The sequence below is a fragment of the Crocuta crocuta genome, unplaced genomic scaffold (assembly GCF_008692635.1).
Source record: "Crocuta crocuta isolate KB4526 unplaced genomic scaffold, BGI_CrCroc_1.0 scaffold431, whole genome shotgun sequence".
Lineage (NCBI taxonomy): Eukaryota > Metazoa > Chordata > Mammalia > Carnivora > Hyaenidae > Crocuta > Crocuta crocuta.
This window is the reverse complement of record NW_027528859.1, coordinates 4,789,807-4,809,773: the sequence shown is the minus strand read 5'-3', so window position 1 is coordinate 4,809,773 and position 19,967 is coordinate 4,789,807. Positions and strand designations below refer to the sequence as shown.

General features: G+C 42.4%; 1 protein-coding gene across 3 annotated transcripts in view; it reads right to left on the bottom strand.

Annotated features, from left to right (window-relative positions):
* Positions 1–3,971: 3,971 nt before the first annotated feature.
* GNE (glucosamine (UDP-N-acetyl)-2-epimerase/N-acetylmannosamine kinase) overlaps positions 3,972–19,967 on the bottom strand; it is a 53,481-nt gene continuing 37,485 nt past the window's right edge. For all 3 annotated transcript variants that reach the window (XM_077756184.1, XM_077756185.1, XM_077756186.1), the window contains exons 8-12: positions 18,215–18,344; positions 17,644–17,865; positions 15,623–15,805; positions 7,396–7,512; positions 3,972–6,158 (exon numbers count right to left, since the gene is read on the bottom strand). In XM_077756184.1, the coding sequence (XP_077612310.1) occupies positions 5,923–6,158; positions 7,396–7,512; positions 15,623–15,805; positions 17,644–17,865; positions 18,215–18,344 (888 nt within the window). In that variant the 3' untranslated portion in view covers positions 3,972–5,922. The remainder of the gene's footprint in view (positions 6,159–7,395; positions 7,513–15,622; positions 15,806–17,643; positions 17,866–18,214; positions 18,345–19,967) is intronic.

Genomic DNA, 19,967 nt, shown 5'->3' with positions numbered 1-19,967 from the left:
AAAACCCTAAATCCCCCCCAAAAACTGTTGGAACTAATAAATTCAGTGAAGTTGCAGAATACAAAATCAACACACAGAAATCTTGTTGCATTTCTGTACACTAATAACATACTACCAGAAAGAGAAACTAAAACCATCCCATTTATAAAATGGCATCAAAAGCAAAATACCGGGGCGCCTGGGTGGCTTAGTCGGTTAAGCATCCGACTTTCGCTTAGGTCATGATCCCGCGGTTCGTGGGTTCGAGCCCCGCGTCGGGCTCTGTGCTGACTGCCAGCTCAGAGCCTGGAGCCTGTTTCAGTCTGTGACTCCCTCTCTCTCTGACCCTCCCCTGCTCACGCTGTCTCTCTCTCTCTCCTAGAAATAAAAAATATTTAAAAAAAAAAAAAAATACCCAGGAATTTTTAAACAAAAACACGAAAGACCTGTACATTGAAAAACTCTGACATTAATGAAAGAAATTGAAAATGGAAAGATACTCCACATTTAGTGATTGGAAGAATATTGTTAACATGTTCACACTACCCAAAGCAACCTACAGTCCAATGCAATCTCTCAAAATTCCAAAGGCATCTTTTTTTTTCCCAAAGGCATTTTTTTAAAAAAAACCCTAAAATTGGTATGGACCCCCAAAAGGCTCCAAATAGCCAACACTATCTTGAGAAAGAACAAAGCTGGAGGCATCATGCTCCCTAATTTCAAACTATATTACAAAGCTATACTAATCAAATATTGGCACAAATACAAACCTAGATTAATGGAACAAAATAGAGAGCTTAGAAATAAACCAATGGATGTATGGTCAGTTAATTTATGACAAAGGAGACAAGAATGTATAATCAAGAGAAGATAGTGTATTCAATAACTGCTGTTGGGAAAATTAGGTCACTATCTTAGACCATATATAAAAACAAACCCAAAATGGATTAGAGTTGACTATAACCTGTGAAACCAGTCGGCAATAAGCTCCTTGATAGCAGTCTTGGTGATTTTCTGAATCTGACACCAAAAGCAAAAATTGAACAAGTGGAACTACATCAAAATAAAAAGCTTGGACACAGCAAAGGAAACCAATAAAATGAAAAGGCAACCTAATTAGTGGAAGAAAGTATTTACAAATCCAATCTGATAAGGGGTTAAATATCCAAAATTTATAAAACTTCCTATAACTCAATAGCAAGACACACAAAAAAACAAACCCAATTTAAAAATGGGCACAGGAGAAATAAGTNAAAAAAAAAAAAAAATGGGCACAGGATTTGAATAGACATTTTCCCAAAGACCTACAGATAGCCAACAGCTAAACGAATTGATGCTCCTTATCTCCTTATCCCTAATCATCAGGGAAATGCAAATCAAAACCACAGTGAGATATTACCTTATACCCATTAGAATGGCTGTTATCAAAAAGACCAGTGCTGGGGCGCCTGGGTGGCTTAGTTGGTTAAGCGTCCCGACTTTCGCTTAGGTCATGATCTCGCAGTTCGTGGGTTCGAGCCCTGCATCGGGCTCTGTGCTGACTGCCAGCTCAGAGCCTGGAGCCTGTTTCAGTCTGTCTCCCTCTCTCTCTGACCCTCCCCTGCTCACGCTGTCTCTCTCTCTCTCTTTCTCTCTCCTAGAAATAAATAAAATATTAAAAAAAAAATAAAAAAAAAAAAAACAAAAACAGACCAGTGTTGGGGAGAATGGGAGAAAAGGGGCCCCTTGTGTTGTGTTGGTAGGAAAGCAAATTGGTGCAGCCGCAGTGGAAAATGGTATGGAGCTTCCTCAAAGCTCTAAAAGTAGAACCACCATACAGTTCAGCAATTGCACTTCTGGGTATTTTTCCAAAGAAAAGAAAAAGACTAACCTGAAAAGATAAATACATCCCTGCGTTCACTACAGCATCTGTACAGATCTGTACAGATCTGGAAACAACCTGAGTGTACATCAGTGGATAAATGGATAAAGAAAATATGGTATGTATGTAAACATGTACACACACACACACACACACACACGAGTAATATTCAGCCATAAAAAAGAAATACTGCCATTTGTGACATAGATAGACCTTGAGGAAAAAGTCAGAAAGACAGGTACCATATGATCTTTCCACTTGTAAGTGGAATCTTTTAAAAAAAAAAAAAAAAAAAAAGAAAAAGGAAAAAAAGCACCAAAACCCATGCTCATAGAGAACAGATAGGTGGTTGTCAGAGGTGAAGGGTGGGAAAGGGGTCGGTGAAATGAGTGAAGGGAGTCAAAAGGTATGAATTTCCAGTTATAAAGTAAGTCATGGGGAAGTAATGCACAGCGTGGCAACTACAGTTAATACAGGCCTACTGGGACTCCTGGATGGCTCGGTTGGTTGGGTGTCCAACTTTGGCTCAGGGCTTGATCTCACAGCTCGGGAGTTCGAGCCCCATGTTGGGCTCGGTGCTGACATCTCCGAGCCTGGAACCTGCTTCAGATTCTGTGTCTCCCTGTCTCTCTGTCCCTCCCACTCTCATGCTGTCTCCTCTCTCTCTCAAAAATAGACATTAAAAGAAAAATTTTTTAAATAATAATACAGGCCTACCTTATAGATATTGCAGGTTCAGTTCCACACCACTGCAATAAAGGGAATATTGCAATAAGGTGAGCCAAGTGACTTTTTTGGTTCCCCAGTGCAAATGAATGTTACGTGTGCAGCAGCAGGTCTAAAAAACGTACATATCTTAATTAAAAAATACTTTATTGCTAAAAAATGTTAGCCATCATCTGAGCTTTCAGTGAGCTGTAATCTTTTTGCTGGTGGAGGGTCCTGCCTCAATCTTGATGGCTCCTGAATGATCAGGAGGTGGATGTGGCCGTGGCAAGTTCTTAAAATAAGACAACAATGAAATTTGCCACATCGACTGACTCTTCTTTTCACAATGTCTCTGTAGCATTCAAATGCCACTTGATAGCATTTCACCCACAGAACTTCTTTCGAAATCAGTCAACCCTCTCAAACCCCACCACTGCTTTATCAACTAAGGTTATGTAATTTCTAAATCCTTTGTGGTCATTCCAATAGTCTTCACAGCATCTCCACCAGGAGTAGATTCGATTCTGTCTCAAGAAACCACTTTCTTTGCTCATCCATAGGGGCAACTCCTCACCCATTAAAGTTTTATCATGAGACTATAGCAATTCAGTCACATCTTCAGGCTCCACTTCTAATTCTAGTTACCTTGGTATTTCCACCACATCTGCACTCACTTCCTCCACTGCAGTCTTGAACTCCTCAAAGTCATCCACTAGGGTTGAAATCAGCTTCTTCCAAACTCCTGTTAATGTTGATATTTTGGCTCTTCCCATAAATCACAAATGTTCTTAATGGTGCCAGGAATGGTGAATCCCTTCCAGAAGGTTTTCACTTAACTTTGCCTAGATCCATCAAAGGAATCACTATGTATGGCGCTATATCATCTCATATGGTGCAGTTTATGCCCCCAAACACAACAGTGACACAACAACAAATACAATAATGAAGAAGTTTGAAATACTGTGATCATTATCAAGTAGTGACAGAGACACAAAGTGAGCAAATGTTGGAAAAATGGTGCCAATAGATTGTGTGACACAGGGTGCCACAATCCTTCAATTTGTAAAAAAAAAAACACCCCACATTATCTATGAAGCTCAGTAAAATGAGGTATGCCTGTACCATACATTTCAAAGCTGCTACAAGAGTGGATCTTAAAAGTTCTCATTACAAGAAAAAAAAGTTCTGTATATACGGTGATGGCTGTTAACTACACATGCTGTGGTGATCATCTGCAATACATAAGATTATTATATAGCAGTCCTCCCTATTATCAAAGATTTATTATTTTTTTGGTTAAGAAATCTGTATTCGATGACTTAAGTTACATGATCTTCAAAAAGTAAGCAGTGCAACATTATACATTTCTTCTGGAAAGGGATTTTAGCTAGACAGTTAATTAAGAAAACAAAATGCAAAAATGTTAGGATTTCCACAAAGAAATAGATTTATTTTTTCTTTAGAATTCGGCTCAGAACAGTAACATACAAATATTTACATTAAAATAAATGTGATTATTTAACAGTATGTAATAATTACATTGAAATATATTAATTAGCCTTCCCATGAATTTAATAAAAACTAAGATTTGGTTTTAGATTTAGTACCATCCTTCCAACTATTTGGTATGAAGCCTGGCAGCAGCGCCACCTTCTGGTGTAGACAGCAGTTACAGATTTCGTCAAGGAACAACTGGTGTCCCTTCACAGGACACATCTTGCCCCAGACACTGACGCCAAGCGGACAGGCTTCATTCCTAGGAATCACTGGAAGTTTTCAACAATAACCAGGACCTGGAGATTATTTCAGGGCTGGTGGAGTCTTGGAATCAGCTAACCTATCTATTCACATTAATCCACCAGGAAGGAAGTAGTTCAAATGCAATACTGATTTTTTCACACTTTATTTTGTATGCTAACACTGAAACAATAGAAACCTTCTGGTTTTCCTAAAATAAGAATCTGAAAAACATGCATATTCTTTCTTAGAGCATCTGAAAGTAACCATAAAAACCTGTCACTACACCAAATACTGTACTGGCAAAATGTCCACAGCAGACAGGAATATTTGATTAAATGTATCACTGAGGGACAGCATCAAAAACAAACTCAGTCATCTGCTAATGAGACAGTCTTATTAAAGCTGTTGCTAGTCTGAAGTAAATTAAGGTATAGTTACCCTCTGCAAGCTTTTTATTTGAGAGGTTGTGCAGTTTTGCAGAAAAGCACAGATGGACCTGGGGACCAAGTCCCATTTCTGAGACTCACCCGCCACACAGCTTTAGGCGCCATCACTAAACGCACCAAGGCTTAATTTGCGGTTCTATAAAGTGGAAATAAAAACACCTACCTCCCAGGTTGTGAGAATTTAATAACGTATATGGAGCACCTAGTTCAGAACCTGGCACACAGCAGGCACTTAATAAATGGTGGGCATGAGTATTTCTTCCAGGTTGAAACTGATAGCAAGAACCCTGGCCTTTGTATCTTGACACCAATGAAAGCACAGGATCTTACTTCGCCAGAATCCAGATTCACAGGTACGGGAGCTACAAACGCTGCCTTAGGAGATGCTCCAGGGTCATACTCAACATTAGCACGAATCGGAGGGAGAGGTATCTGTCGGTAGCAAAGATTCTTAGGGGATAGTTAATCTCCTTTCAGAGACTGTTAAGTCCCAGTGGCTTCTCAGCTGTCCTTAAGAAGTTAAGGACAAAGGTCACTTAAGGCCACTGTAATGGAGATCCCTAAAGTTGCTCAAGACTCTCCAAGAGCAGTAACAAAGAACATCTTTAAGCAAATAACATTTGGGGGTGACATGTATGTCCAAGTCTTGATTGTGGCGGCAGTATCACAGGTATATACATATGTCAAAGCTTATCAAGTCGTACACATTAAAAAATACCTCAGTAAAGCTGTTTTGGAAAAAAGTTTACTTTAGCCATTCAAGGTGAGATTTCCTTCTGTTTCCTGACAGGATCCCTTTCTGCAATGTGAGTTTAGGGTCAGAGGAGGAAGGATTAATAATTTAAACTCCAATATCAAGTTCCCATCTCAAGCAAGGCCTGCAGGTCTACGTGGTATATCCGGTGAGCAGAGTCCTAAGGCTTCCTTGTCTACTGTCACAGCTCCTTTGGCACAGAGAATTGTGACTGGTACTTACAGGGTTTGAGTTAAAATTACCCCAGAAAGAGCAGCATCTACAAAAACGGACTGGGAAAGGTGACTTTGGAAGAGGAGACTAAAAAGCAAAAATTTAACTGCTGAAGTCACCTGCTAAATACCAAATTTGCTTTTTAAGAAATGCTCATCTAAAAGACCACCTGATTCCATGAAGATGCTCTGAGTCTCGGTCCACGTCCCCTCCTGGGAGACCTAGCAGATCCTGCGAGTTGTGTAGTCCAAAACCATGCTGGCGGCACCGAGCAGGGCGGGGTCCACCAAATCCGAAACTACCACGTCCACATCCTGAACCGAGGACAAGGCTTGTTGGCGGATGACATCTTTGACGATGTGGATGTAGTGACTGGCTAGGACTCCAGAGAGGATCACAAGAGAAGGGTTGATGGTGTGGAGGATGTTCACAACCCCAAGACCCAAAGCCGTTCCAGCTACAAGAAAACAAAAATGAAAGTAAGTCTCAAGGAGAGGCCAAATCAGAAACGCCAGAGGACAGTGGAAAAGAGTCAGCCCAGGACATTCAGTACATTCACACTACGCAACAGAAAGTGGTACTTTTAAAGCTGTTTGTGACTTATTCTTTTTTTTTAAAGTTTGTCAATTATTTTTTAATGTATATTTTGGGGGGGTGGCGAGAGAGGGGTACAGAGAATCCAAAGCAGGCTTGTGCCGACAGCAGAGAGCCCAACGTGGGGCTCGAACTCATGAACTATGAGATCATGGCGTAAGGTGAAGTTCGCCACTTAACTGACTGAGCCACCCAGGTGTCCCTATTTATTTGAGAGAGAAAGTGCACGTATGAGTGGAGGAGGGGCAGAGAGAGAGCAAAGAGAGAGAATCCAAAGCGGGCTCCAGTGGCTCTCACTGCCAGTGCCAATGCATGGCTCCAACTCACAAAGAGTGAGATCATGACCTGAGGCCAATCAAGAGTCAGATGCTTAACCACCTGAGCCACGTAGGCGCTCCTCATGATTTATTCTTAATATGAGGAAATACTGTTATGCTTTGAAATATAAAAAAAAACTAGATATGGTAATACGACACCATATGCTCTCAACTATGTTTAAAAAAAAAAAAAAAAAAAGCCAGAGAACAGTGGAAGGAAATGCTAATAGCGGACTATCTCTGAAGAGTAAACCTTGAAGGGATACTTTTTTGTTTTTAATTTTTTTTAATGTTTATTTTTGTAAGAGAGAGAGCGAGCACACATGCATGCTCAAGAGTTGGGGAGGGACAGAAAGAGAGGGAGACACAGAATCTGAAGCAGGGTCCAGGCTCTGAGCTAGCAGTATAGAGCCTGAAACGGGGCTCAAACTCAAGAACAGGGAGATCATGACCTAAGCTGAAGTCAGACGCTCAGCCGACTGAGCCACCAAGGTGCCCCCAAAGGGCTACTTTTTCTTACTCTCCTGTATTTCTCTAGATTTCCTACAAAATGAACAAGCAGTTTATTCATAGTTGTAAAACAAAACAAAAAACCTGTTTAATAAAGGCAATGCTGCCAAATACCTCGAATGCCATTTCCTTTTTCTCCCTCAGAAAGCGAGAAAATACAGCCTTGAACACACATTCCAGAGCACTGGTCCCCAGGGGAGCTGGGTATGTGTCAGAGCCCTGGGTGGTCTGAGGGCCCCGCTAGGGCGCAGCTGCCCAGAGTCACATGCTCACCTGTTCTCAGGATGTTCTGGGCCTTCACGTTGCCGAGTTTTGCAGCTTGGATGAGATGGACTGCACCCACGGCCTCGTCTTTTGGCACGGACATCCCTTCCACCAAGAGCAGGTCTTCTGTTAGAGCAGAGGCGGGAAGCACCAGTCATTACTGAGCTGTGGCAGGGCCACCCTTTCAAGTTTGCCTGTGGGCAGCAAGCCCCCAAGTGGCAAGACGTGTTTTCTTTTCACAATTTGCAAAGCTTTTTATCATTCACAAATGTCCACATACACTGTCCAGAGGCCGCTGCCCTCTTGCTGTCCTGGTTACGTATCATCCAGAATTTCCCTGACTGGAAAATCCTCAGCTCCAACCGCGGCCTCCTATCCAGCCCTCTAGTTTCTTTACTTTTCACCTCCACGTGAAACTAAGTCCTTAAAGTGTTTTTCCCCCAGATTATCAGACCCTACTGTATTTATCCCCTTCCTTTATCCACCCCAGATGCAGCTGCCATTACTGCGAGTGTCCCACATCCCACAGCAGGGCCTGAAGGACTGACGCTGACAAGGGTTCTAGCTTGCTGGCTCGGCCACTACCAGCTGCACAACCCTGTCCATGACACGCCACCTGTGGACCCTTCTTTTCTCCATAAAACATGGGGAACACCACATACCCCAGCAGAATTACGTGAGGGACTAAATGAGATGACAGATATAAAGTACTTAGTTAAGTGCTGGCCAGAGTCAGTGCTCACTAGACATGTCTATTATCTACCGTCCAGGTCTTTCCTGCCCCTCACTCTGCCTGTCATCAACCCAGGTCAATCACCTCCTCGTCTGCTGTCATACCTGGGTCCTGACGAGAGAAAATCCCAGCCATGCAGGCTGCCACCCAGACCCCATCCAGGGGGCCCCTCACACCTGCCTCTGCCAGCGCTCCCCCGTTCTCTCTCATGGCTCTTCTCAGCTGCCACCCCACCCCCACCACAGGATTTCTGTACTGCTGGCCTCTCTGCTAAAGGACGCCGACAGGAAAGAACTCCCTCACTTTTCTGCCCCCACCTATAAACACGTCTGAACTTGCACACCTTCACTCCTGATTCCCCTCTCTAGGGCCCTCTACCCAGGCCTTGCATCTCATCTCCTCCCCCCTCGCCAGGGGCCTTACAGGGGACTCAACTGCCCTTTGCCTCGTGCGTTCTTAACCCTCGCTTCCATTCCCACGGTCTGCTTTCCACTGGCAGGTGCTCAGACTTTCCCTGTCCTCAAAGCACTTCTTCCCTCTCAGTGTTGCCAGGCTCCTGCTCCTGTGATTTGAATGTGCTCTTTCTTAAGACCTGCATTTGCCGCCACGGGAAGCAAAACTGGTTCTTGGGGGCAAAACAACAACAACAACAACGAAAAATCTTATAAGCTTATTCGTCTTATACAAATTGTACATAAATACAAACAGATAAGCAGATCTGTGGTATTAAAATAAAAGTGGGGGTGGGGGAGAATTAAGAAAAGTCTGAACAGGCTCCTAAGGGAGACTGATGAGAAAAATGAGGTTGAAAAATAGTTTTCAGGGCTTCAAATGATGTCCTCATGGCCAAAACCAATGACCTTTTCTGATTTTCTCTCACTCAAAAGCAGCACTTGACATCCCCAACTATTTCCTCCCTGCAACACTCTCTCTTTTAGCTTCTGTGACTTTACCCTTTCTTGATTTTCCTTTCTGCCCACTAAACACGGTTTTGCAAAGTTCCACCCCAGACTCTTGCCTCACTCCAATCTCATTCAGAGGTTTAACTGCCACCTCGGCACTGATGATTCCCAAATCCCCACCTCTAGTCCAGTCGTCTCTCCTGAGCACCAGATTCCTGTAGCCAGCCGCTGCCTACACATCTCCACCTTTTGTCCCACAAGCAAACAGCCATCATCTTCTGCCACAACCTGTTCTTCCTTTCATATTCCCAACTCCCAGCTGTTGGACAGAAAACCAGACGTCACTCTAGAACTGTACTATTTAAAGCCATTCCACCTGGAGGGATTAAGATGGCAGAGGAGTAGGGTGACTCTAAGCTTGCCTCCTTCCCCAAACTGCTAGATAAATACCAAATCCTTCTGAACACCCAAGAAATGGACCAGAAGTCTTAGAGGACAAAACAGCACATCTACAAACAAAAAAAACCAACCTGTGCAAGGTAGGAACTATGGAGGGTTGAGTTGTGGGAGAAAAGAACTGCTGGCACCGTGAAAGGGAGGGATCCTTGATCAGAGGGAGGGGAGGTAAGGGTAAAGAAAAAAAATAAAAAGACTGAAAACACATGTAGGAGACTACACAAAAAAACTGTTCCCCAAAACCAATGACGGGGGAAAAGGAGAGGGTGGAGCACAGGGTCTGAAGTTTTAGAGAACTTCAGAACCTGGAGTTCTCCCTGTGGTCTGAGGATCCCCTGGAGTGCATTTGGTAGAGGTGACATGGCCTCTCCACGGGCAAAAGACCTGGCAGGTGCAACAGAGCTGCCCCATTCACCAGTATAGGAACAAAGATGCGGGCTGAGGGCAGCAAACCCTGGAGCTGGCTGCGTGTTGCAATTTACCATAAACTGAGCCACTGCCCACTTATGGGGATGAGCACTGAGTGTTATGTGGAAACTAATTTGACAATAAACTATTTGTAAAAAAAAAAAAAAAAACTGAGCCACTGCCACCGCACAATCATGCAACTGTTGCCTGGGACAAGCCGGCACCAGCCACAGTGCAGCAAGATGCTCCCCCCAGAGGATTCAATGCGATCCGAGCCACAGGGGTCTCTGAAGTGTGGGGTTTGAAACACAGCATCTGAGATGAAACCCAGGAAGGTGGCATCATCTGACAGGTGGACAGCTCAGACACAGGGTGAAGGTGGTGAGCTGACAAAAGGTGGGGACACAGGAGGGTGATTGATTGCATGTCTGTGAGGGCATGAACTTCCCTCTCTGGAGACTACAGAGTGGGGTGAAGCCATTTTCATCCCTAGCCCACCAGCACTGATCAACCTCAGTGAGCCAAACAGCTCCACCAAGTGGAGAATGGAGCCACCAAGTGGTGAACAGAGCCAATACACCAAGCCCTTCCCCTCTTGCACCCTCCAGGCACATCTCCAGTAGAGCAAGCTGGCCTGAGAATCAGAGCAGGAGACCCCTCCACCAGAAGACAAGCACAAACCTCTTCCATGCACTAGGTCTATGGATCATAGAATGCTGCAAAAGTTCAGCTCTAGGGGGAAATAGGATCTAGCTTCCCTTGAGTTTTGTTTGTTCTGTTTCTGTATTTGTTTTTACGTTTGGTTTTTTTCTGGGATACAAAAAGCAAATTTTTTAATTTTTTTAATTGTATTTTATTTTTTTAATTAAAAAAACTTTTTTGACCTTTTGTTAATCTTTTTTTTCTATCAAGCTTCCCTTAACAAGCAGACTAAAATAACACTAAGGTTCAGCTTCCTTTATTATCTTCAAATTTTTACTTTATTATTTTTTCCCTCCAAAATGACAAGATGGATGACTTCACCCCAAAAGAAAGAACAGGAAGAAATGACAGCCAGGGACTTAATCAATACAGATATAAGAAAGTTATGTGAACTAGAATTTAAAACAATTATAAGGATTCTAGCTGGATTTGACAAAAGCACAGAAGGTGTAGAGAATCTCTTACTGCTGATAAAAGCTAAAACCTAGTCAGACTGAAATTTAAAATGCTATAACCAAACTGCAAACCTGAATGGATGTCACAACAGTGAGGATGGATGAATCAGAGGAATGAATCAGTGATATAGAAGATAAAATTATCAAAAATAATGAAGCTGAAGAGGGAAACAGAAATAATGAATCATGAAGGTAGACTTAGGGAACTCAGCAACTTACTAAAATGGAATAACATTCATATCATAGGAGTCCCAGAAAATAAAGAGAGAGAAAAAAGGGCAGAAGGTTTATGTGAGCAAATTACAGTGGAAAACTTTCCTAATCTGGGGAAGCATGCAGACATCAAAATCCAAGAAGCATAGAGAACTCTCATTAAATTCAATAAAAGCTGGCCATTGCCAAGGGATATCAAAGTCACATTCACATAATACACAGACAAGGAAAGAGTCCTGAAAGCACCAAAGGAAAAAAGTCCTTAACCTACAAGAAAGACAGATTAGGTTCACAGCAGATCTGCCCAGAGAAACTTGGAAGGCCAGAAGGGAATAGCACGATATAGTCAACATGCTGAGTGGGAAAATATGCAGCCAAAAATACTTTATCAAAGCTGTCATTCAGAAAGGAGCAGAGATAAAGAGTTTCCCAGACAAAAAACTAAAGGAGTTTGTGACCACTAAACCATCCCTTCAAGAAATATTAAGGGGGACTCTTGACGGGGGGCGGGGGTGGTGGTGCACGCAGAGACCTAAAGCAATGAAGACTGGAAAGGAACAGAGAACATCATCAGAAACACCAACTTTACAGGGAACACAATGGCAGTATACTCCTATCTTTCAATAATCACCCTGACTGTAAATGGACTAAATGCTCCAATCAAAAGATTGAGGTATCAGAATGGATACAAAAACACAAAAAGGCAAAACCAAGATTCATCTATATGCTGCCTATAGGAGACTCATTTTTTTTTTTAACGTTTTTATGTATTTTTTGAGAGACATAGAAAAACAGAGCCTGAGCAGAGGAGGGGCTGAGAGAGACAGGGAGACACAGAATCCAAAGCAGGCTCTAGGCTCTAAGCTGTCAGTACAGAGCCTAACGTGGGGCTCAAACTCACAAACCACAAGATCGTGACTGAGCTGAAGTCAGCTGCTTAACTGAATGAACCACCCAGGCACCCCAGGAGACTCATTTTAGACCTAAAGACATCAGCAGATTGAAAGTGAGGGGATGGAGAACCGTCTATCATGTTCATGGAAACCAAAAGAAAGCTTGACCAGCCATACTTCTATGACAAACTAGATTCTAAACTAAAGACTGTAACAAGAGATGAAGGTCATTTATATCATAATTAAGGGGTCTACCCATCAGTCAGTTCTAAATTGTAAATATTTACGCCAACTTGAAACACCCAAATATATAAATCAATTACTAACAGATATGACACTCATCGATGATAATACAATAATAGTAGGTAACTTTAACACCCCACTTAGGCCAATGGACAGATCACCTAAGCAGAAAAATCAACAAGGAAACAATGGCTTTGAATGACACACTGGACTAGATGAACCAACACATACATCCAGAACATTTGATCCTAAAGCAGCAGAATATACATTATTTAAGAGTACGCATGGAATATTCTCCAGAAGATACTGGATATCAAGAATCATGAAAGGTCTCAAATATACATCCTAACTGTATACCTAAGAGGGCTAGAAAAGGGGAAACAAAGCCTGAAGCCAGCAGAACAAGACAAATAGTAAAGACTAGAGCAGAAATAAATGATATAGAAACAAAGAAATAACAACCAAAAAAAGTAGAACAGATCAACAAAACTAAGAGTTGGCTCTTTGAAAGAATAAAATTGATAACCTGCTAACCAGACTTATCAAAAAGAAAAAAACACCCAAATAAAATCACAAATGAAAGCGGAGAGATCACTACCAACACCTCAGAAATACAATTATAAGAGACTACTATGAAAGATTATATGCCAACAAAGTGGGCAATCATAAAGAAATGGACAAATTCCTAGAAACATACAAACTACCAAAACTGAAACAGGAATAGAAAATTTGAACAGACCCATAATTAGCAAAGAAATTGAAACAGTAATCAAAAATCTCCCAACAACCAAAAGTCTAGGGCCAGATGGCTTCCCAGGGAAACTCTACCACATCTTGAAAGAAGAGTTAATACCAGGGTGCCTGGATGGCTCAGTAGGTTAAGTGTCCAACTCTTGATTTTGGCTCAGGTCATGATCTCATGGTGTGCGGGATTGAGCTCTCCATCAGGCTCCATGCTGACAGCACAGAGCCTGCTTGGGATTCTCTCTCTTCCCCTCTCTCTGCTCCTCCCCAGCTTGTGCATGCACGCTGTCTCAAAATAAATAAACAAACTTAAAAAAAAAAAAAAAAAGAAGCGTTAATACCTATTCTTCTCAAGCTATTCCCAAAATCAGAAATGGAAGGAAAACTTCCAAACTAATCCTGAGGCCAGCATTACCTTGATTCCAAAACCAAAGACCCCAATAAAAAGGAGAATTACAGGCCAATATCCCTGATGAACATGGATGCAAAGATTCTCAACAAGATACTAGCAAACTGAATACAACACTACATTAAAAGAATTATTTACCACGATCAAATGGGATTTATTCTTGGGCTGCAGGACTGGTTCAATATGCACAAATCAATCAACATGATATACCACATCAATAAAAGAAAGGATAAGAACTGTCTGATCCTCTCAATAGACACAGAAAAACCATTTGACAAAATACAGCATTCATTCTTGATAAAAACCCTCAACAAAGTAGGGATTGATGGAACATACCTCAACATCATAAAGGACATATATGAAAGACCCACAGCTAATTAATCATCCTCAATGGGGAAAACCTGAGAGCCTTTCTCCTTGAGGAACGAGACAAGGATGCGGACTCTCACCATCACTATTTAACATAATACTGGAAGTCTTAACCTCAGCAATGAGACAATAGAAAGAAATAAAAGGCATCCGAATCAGCAAGGAAGAAGCGCAACTTCCACTATTTGCAGATGACATGATACTCTATGTAGAAAACCCAAAAGACTCCACCAAAAAATTGCTAGACTACATGAACTGAGCAAAGCTGCAGGATATAAAATCAACGTACAGAAATTGGCTGCATTTCTATACACCAATAATGAACCAGCAGAAAAAGAAATCAAGGAATCGATCCCATTTGCAATTGCCATAAAACCATAAAATACCTAGGAATAAACCTAACCAAAGGGTAAAAGATCTGTAGTCTGAAAACTATAGAACACTTAAGAAAGAAATTGAAGAGGACATAAAGAAATGGAAAAGCATTCCATGCTCATGGATTGGAAGAACACAAACATTATTAAAATGTCTATATTACCCAAAGCAATCTACACATTTAACCCAATCCCCATCAAAATACCACTAGCATTTTTCACAGAGCTAGAACAAATAATCCTAAAATTCCTAATAGCCAAATCAATCCTGAAAAAGAAAAACTGGAGACACCACGATTCTGGATTTCAAGCTACATTACAAAGCTGTAGTCATCCAGACAGATGGTACTGGCATGAAAACAGACACAGATCAATGGAACAGAATAGAAAAACCAGAAATGGACCCACAACTATAGGGCCAACTACTCTTCAACAAAGCAGGAAAGAATATCCAATGGAAAAAAAAGACATTAAACTCTACTCCTAAAACCAATACTGTACTGTATGTTAACTAACTAGAATTAAAATAAAATTTTGAAAAAGAAAGCCACCTTTATTTTTCTATTTTCTCCCAGAAAACAAAAAGTGACAGTTTAGTGAAGTCTACAATTCAGATCTGACCATGCTTTTCCCCTAAAAGTTCTCAGTGGCTCCTCTGTTAGCTGCTGGTCCTGGCCTCCCCCTTGCTATGTTCTACCCTACCTTGCCCTTTATGCACCCACACCCGTTTCCCAGGCTTGGAAGTGTCCCTGGCTCATCCCAACTTGCCCTGCTAAGTCTACTTACCCTCTCTCAACCTCCACACAGCACCCTTACACCCCCTTCCCCAGATGAAGAGGGCAGGGAGGGAACGCTGGTGTCTTTCTATGCATCTACATTCCCTGGCCATCATTCTCAGTGCCCTTGACACTATATGATAATGATATTAAATGATTCCTCTTGGATCAGGCTAGAAACCATTCTGACTTTTATTAACATGTCCAGAAATAGCTTTAACTCAAATATACTTCTCAGAATTCACAACTGTAGTAAGTTAATCCATTTACTTCTTCATTAAAATGTGTATTAAGTACCCACCCTGTGCTAGGGGACGAGGAAACAAAAATTAAATCCTCCCTGCTCTCCTGGAGCTTAAAACCCTGTCCATCCGCAACTGGAGAGGAAAGTGTTAGTATGGGTCAAGACTAAGGGTACCTGGGAGTTTTGGTATGAGGAATCCCAGGAGGTGAGAAGGGCAAAAGTTCTGGCTTCAGTGTTCAGCTCTTTTTGGAATATGTACTTTGAAATACTTGTCTACCATTTAGCTATTTAATCCCTCAGGAGAAAGAAACCAACCATCATGTAGCTTTTTTGCTTCCCTCTGCAAGGCCATTCCAGAGGCATATGCTTCAATACACCCGTGACTGCCACAGGAACAATCGGGCCCATCCAGAGACACGACAAGGTGGCCAAGTTCTGCAGCACAGAAGGAGCTTCCATGGATCAATTCGTGCTGATGGATGATGCCACCGCCAATTCCTACAGCAAGAGACAACAGTCACCAAGGTGGTTCTTCACCTGAAACAGAAAGCTGTGATATGGCAGTGCCTCATGTATTTGGCAGAGCTTTGGAATGTGAGGTTCTTTATGATGCCCCTTTTCCTAAGTAGCTGAAACTTACTAAGTATTCACACTACCTGGAAGCATTTTGGAGGAAAATCTATCTAGCAGATCCTCTGATGCCCTCCCTGTGTTGCATCTACTTGGTTCACTGTGATTTCAACCACAGCGGTGGGGAACAGATCCATGCAGCCTCACACTCACCGTGTGAGGACAGTATACCACCTCAAGCTCACACTGCCTGTTCTCCTTACCAAGGCCATTTCCAACACTAAGGATAGAGCCCAATGGTCCATGTGAGCACAGGGCATCCTCAACCAAGCAGGTAAGAGCCAGCAGATTCCAGTGGACAATTCTGGATGGTATTCCACAGGCTTCTTGGGAGTTCTAGTAGATTTCAGGCCCCGCTGCCCTCAAGGCAACCTGGATAATAGCTTTCCACCTACTCTGTTCTACTCTTCTCATTTCTTTACTCCTGCTTCTCAGGATCACCTCCAACTTAAAATACTCGCACCTAAGTCCTCCATTTCCAAAATGGATCACACCACCTTTCACACACCACTCTCTTTCTTAAACCGAGAATAGGAAATATGATTTTGCCTCTTCTTAATGCCACCATGTCTAAAGATCTATGATTCAATAATTATGACTATCAATGACTCTCTTATCACCAAGGTTAGGAGTTAATAATGAGGAAAGCCTGAGAAGACTCTGCTTTTTAGAGCTGTCCTGCCATCAGTTACTTCATGTGGCACCGTCTCTTCAACTCCACCCCTCTAATTTGCAAATTATCTGCTCTGAACTAGGAAATGCTATCCAAGCTTGCTAAAACTGTGTCTGCAACTAAGAGAAGAAGGGCCTGAGCTTCAAGAGGAGGCAGTGCAATGCAGAGTTAAGAGCACACAAGTTTTGAAGTTACACATATATGGGATCAAATGATGGCCCAACCACTTACTAGCTCAGTCTGTTTCTTCATTCCAAAAACAAATTAGGACATCAGCACAAATGGCAAAGTAGGCAACTCCAAAAGCCCACCCCTCCACTAAAGCAATGAATAAACTGGCAAAAACTCTCAGAACCAATTTTTTTGGAACTCCGGAAACTAATCACAGGTTTTGTAACAACCACAGGAATACTTACTCAAGAAAAAAAGCAGCTGAATCTTAAGAAGAGTCCCTTCTGGCATTTTCTGGTCCCACCACCCACTCCCTGGTTTGGTGGCCTTGAACCAGCCCACATCCTGCACAGAGATGGTAGTCCTGGAGGGAGCAGGACGAGCTTTATTCTCAAAAACCTGTGGTTGCTTGTTCTGGCTTACTTGGCAGCTACCAGAGGACCAGCTCAGGGCTTGCCTTGGTCTCACTGACCGCAGAACTCCCCTAGAGCTGAGGGGGCACTCAGGTGGGCTTTGTCAAAAACATTTATAGGCAGAATAGATTTATTAGTCTCTGCTGCCTAGGGCGATAGCTGACAGCTGAGGCAAATAATATACTAACCATAAAGACTGGGAGGAAAAGCTGGGAATGAGAAACTGGGAAGTAAGAGCTTTGAACAGCTCTGACAAGCTCCTAGCAATCTGAGGTCCACATGCATGCCCAGGGCAGGGCACGTGACCAGGAAAGATTCAGAAGGCCCTAAGCTCTCCTGTGGGGCTCACCCCCTGACTCTACTCACGCAGGAAGTGAACATTAAAGCAGACTTTATGAGCTGCCTGGCTGGTGCTGAAGGCACCCAAAACACATTCTAGCTCCTCTTACCTGTGCCTGTGATAAGTGTCACGAAGTTTTCCAGGCCCTTTCCTTGGCCAAATTTCCTTTCTGCCAGGGCAGCACAATTGCCATCATTGTCCACCCACACGGGCAGATGTAAGGTGTCAGAGAGGGGGGTCCTGAGGTCCACAGAGTTCCATTCTTGAATCAGTTTAGTTGAATGCAGCACAATTCCTTCCCGAGGATTTACACGGCCACCCGTGGAAATACCTGAGCTCCATCACGCACACACGGAAAATAATTCTCATAAGCAATCTTAGAAAAGTGTGCCAACTTCCTGGGTTTCAAACATAAATTATTTCACCCAAGATCTCCTAAGACAAGTATTACCAAAGACTGCAAGGAAATGTCAGGCAATTCTGTGCTAAATCTGTAGCTCCCCACCAACGTACCCATAATGATTACTGGGGTTCCAGGAAGTCCTCATGCCTGGGGCTCACAGACAGGCTCTGGAGCCATCTGTACACAGGGCAGTGACTTGATGGTCAGTCATGCACCAGAACTCAGTAAACTCTATACCAAAATGAACATTTCTTGAACATGTAATTCACAATCTCACCTACTCCCAAAATTCTGCAGTTCAGTTTTACAGCTTCTGCTGCAGCTTCAACACACATCTGTAGGATTAAATTAATCCTCTCTTCATAGGTTTTAGGATTGAACTGAGTATACTTCTTGACAATTTCACCCTAAAAGAAAAAAGCAAGCCCCATCTCATTGATCTAAGCTAAGAAGCATCCCGTGAGTCTTCTGACCTTTTTCACGATAAATCAGACTGAGCTACAGGACAGAGAGTACTGGAGACTGAGAAAACTGCCTGGGAGGGCAGAGAAGAGGCACGCTGTAGCATGCGCTGGCGCTGGGATGTGCCCAAGTAGTTTCTGGGAAGCCATCCTGGCGCGTGGCTACAGAAGCAAGGACAGCTCACAGCAAACCATGGGGGCCCTCTCACATGTAAAGTCAGTGCTGGCTAATCACAATCTTTGTGAAAAGGCCATAGTTTACTCTCTCAGGCTGACACAATGTCCTTGCTTAAAAGCTGAAGCACCTAAATATATATCCTAAAGGAAGCTTCATCTCCCACGAGTGAAGCCAAAAATGGAATGATTCCAAAATGTTTAAATTACTGTGCTTTGTGACATGTTTTAAAACCAGCCAGGGAGAGTCTCTCCTGATTATGGTTTTTAAATTTTTTCTTTGCTCTTCTCACTTGTGCATTATTTTAGTAAATTTCAGAACTTTAAAAAATCCCACTGAAATGTTGATTAGAATTAAACTTATAATTCAATCTGGAAAAGTGATGACATTTTAAAAATACTCAGCATTCCCATCTAGGACATTTTTGAAGCCTTTACATTATGTGCCAAAGTTTTATACTTTTCTTTACATAGATAAGATTGCATAGTTTTTTGGTTCGGATGATTCTTACAACTTTTTTGGTTATTGTTCTGAATAGGTCCTTTCCCAATTCTTTGGCTATTAATGGATTTTAACCATTTACAAGGGTTAGAGTGGTCACTAACGATTATCATTAAGAATACGATAGAAAACAGAGGAACAGGGGCACCTGGGTGGCTTAGTCGGTTAAGCATCTGACTTTCGCTTAGGTCATGATCTCGCAGTTCATGGGTTCGAGCCCCGCGTCGGGCTCTGTGCTGACTGCCAGCTCAGAGCCTGGAGCCTGTTTCAGAGTCTGTCACTCCCTCTCTCTCTGACCCTCCCCTGCTCATGCTGTCTCTCTCTCTCCTAGAAATAAATAAAACATTAAAAAACAAAAAAACAGAGGAACATAGGGAAGGGAAGCAAAAATAATATAAAAACAGGGAGGGGGACAAAACAGAAGAGACTCTTTAATATAGAGAATGAACAGAGGGTTACTGGAGGGGTTGTGGGAGGGGGGACGGGCTAAATGGGTAAGGGGCATTAAGGAAGCTACTCTTGAAATCATTGTTGCACTATATGCTAACCAATTTGGATGTAAATTTTAAAAAATTAATTAAAAAAATAAACCTAATGCGGGGTGCCTGGGTGGCTCAGTCGGTTAAGCATCTGACTTGATTTTGGCTCAGGTCAGAATCTCACTGTTTATGAGTTTGAGCCCCATGTCAGGCTCTGTGCTGAAGCGAGGAGCCTACTTGGGATTCACTGTCTCCCTCTCATTCTGCCCCTCCTCCACTTGCATGCACACATGTGCAAAAGTAAATAAACATTAAAAAAATAAAAGTAAACCTAAAGTTGTGTTTCTCAACCTTCGCTATGAACAAATAGTGATGCCTTGGACCCCACCCACAGAGATTCAAATAGTCTGGGCA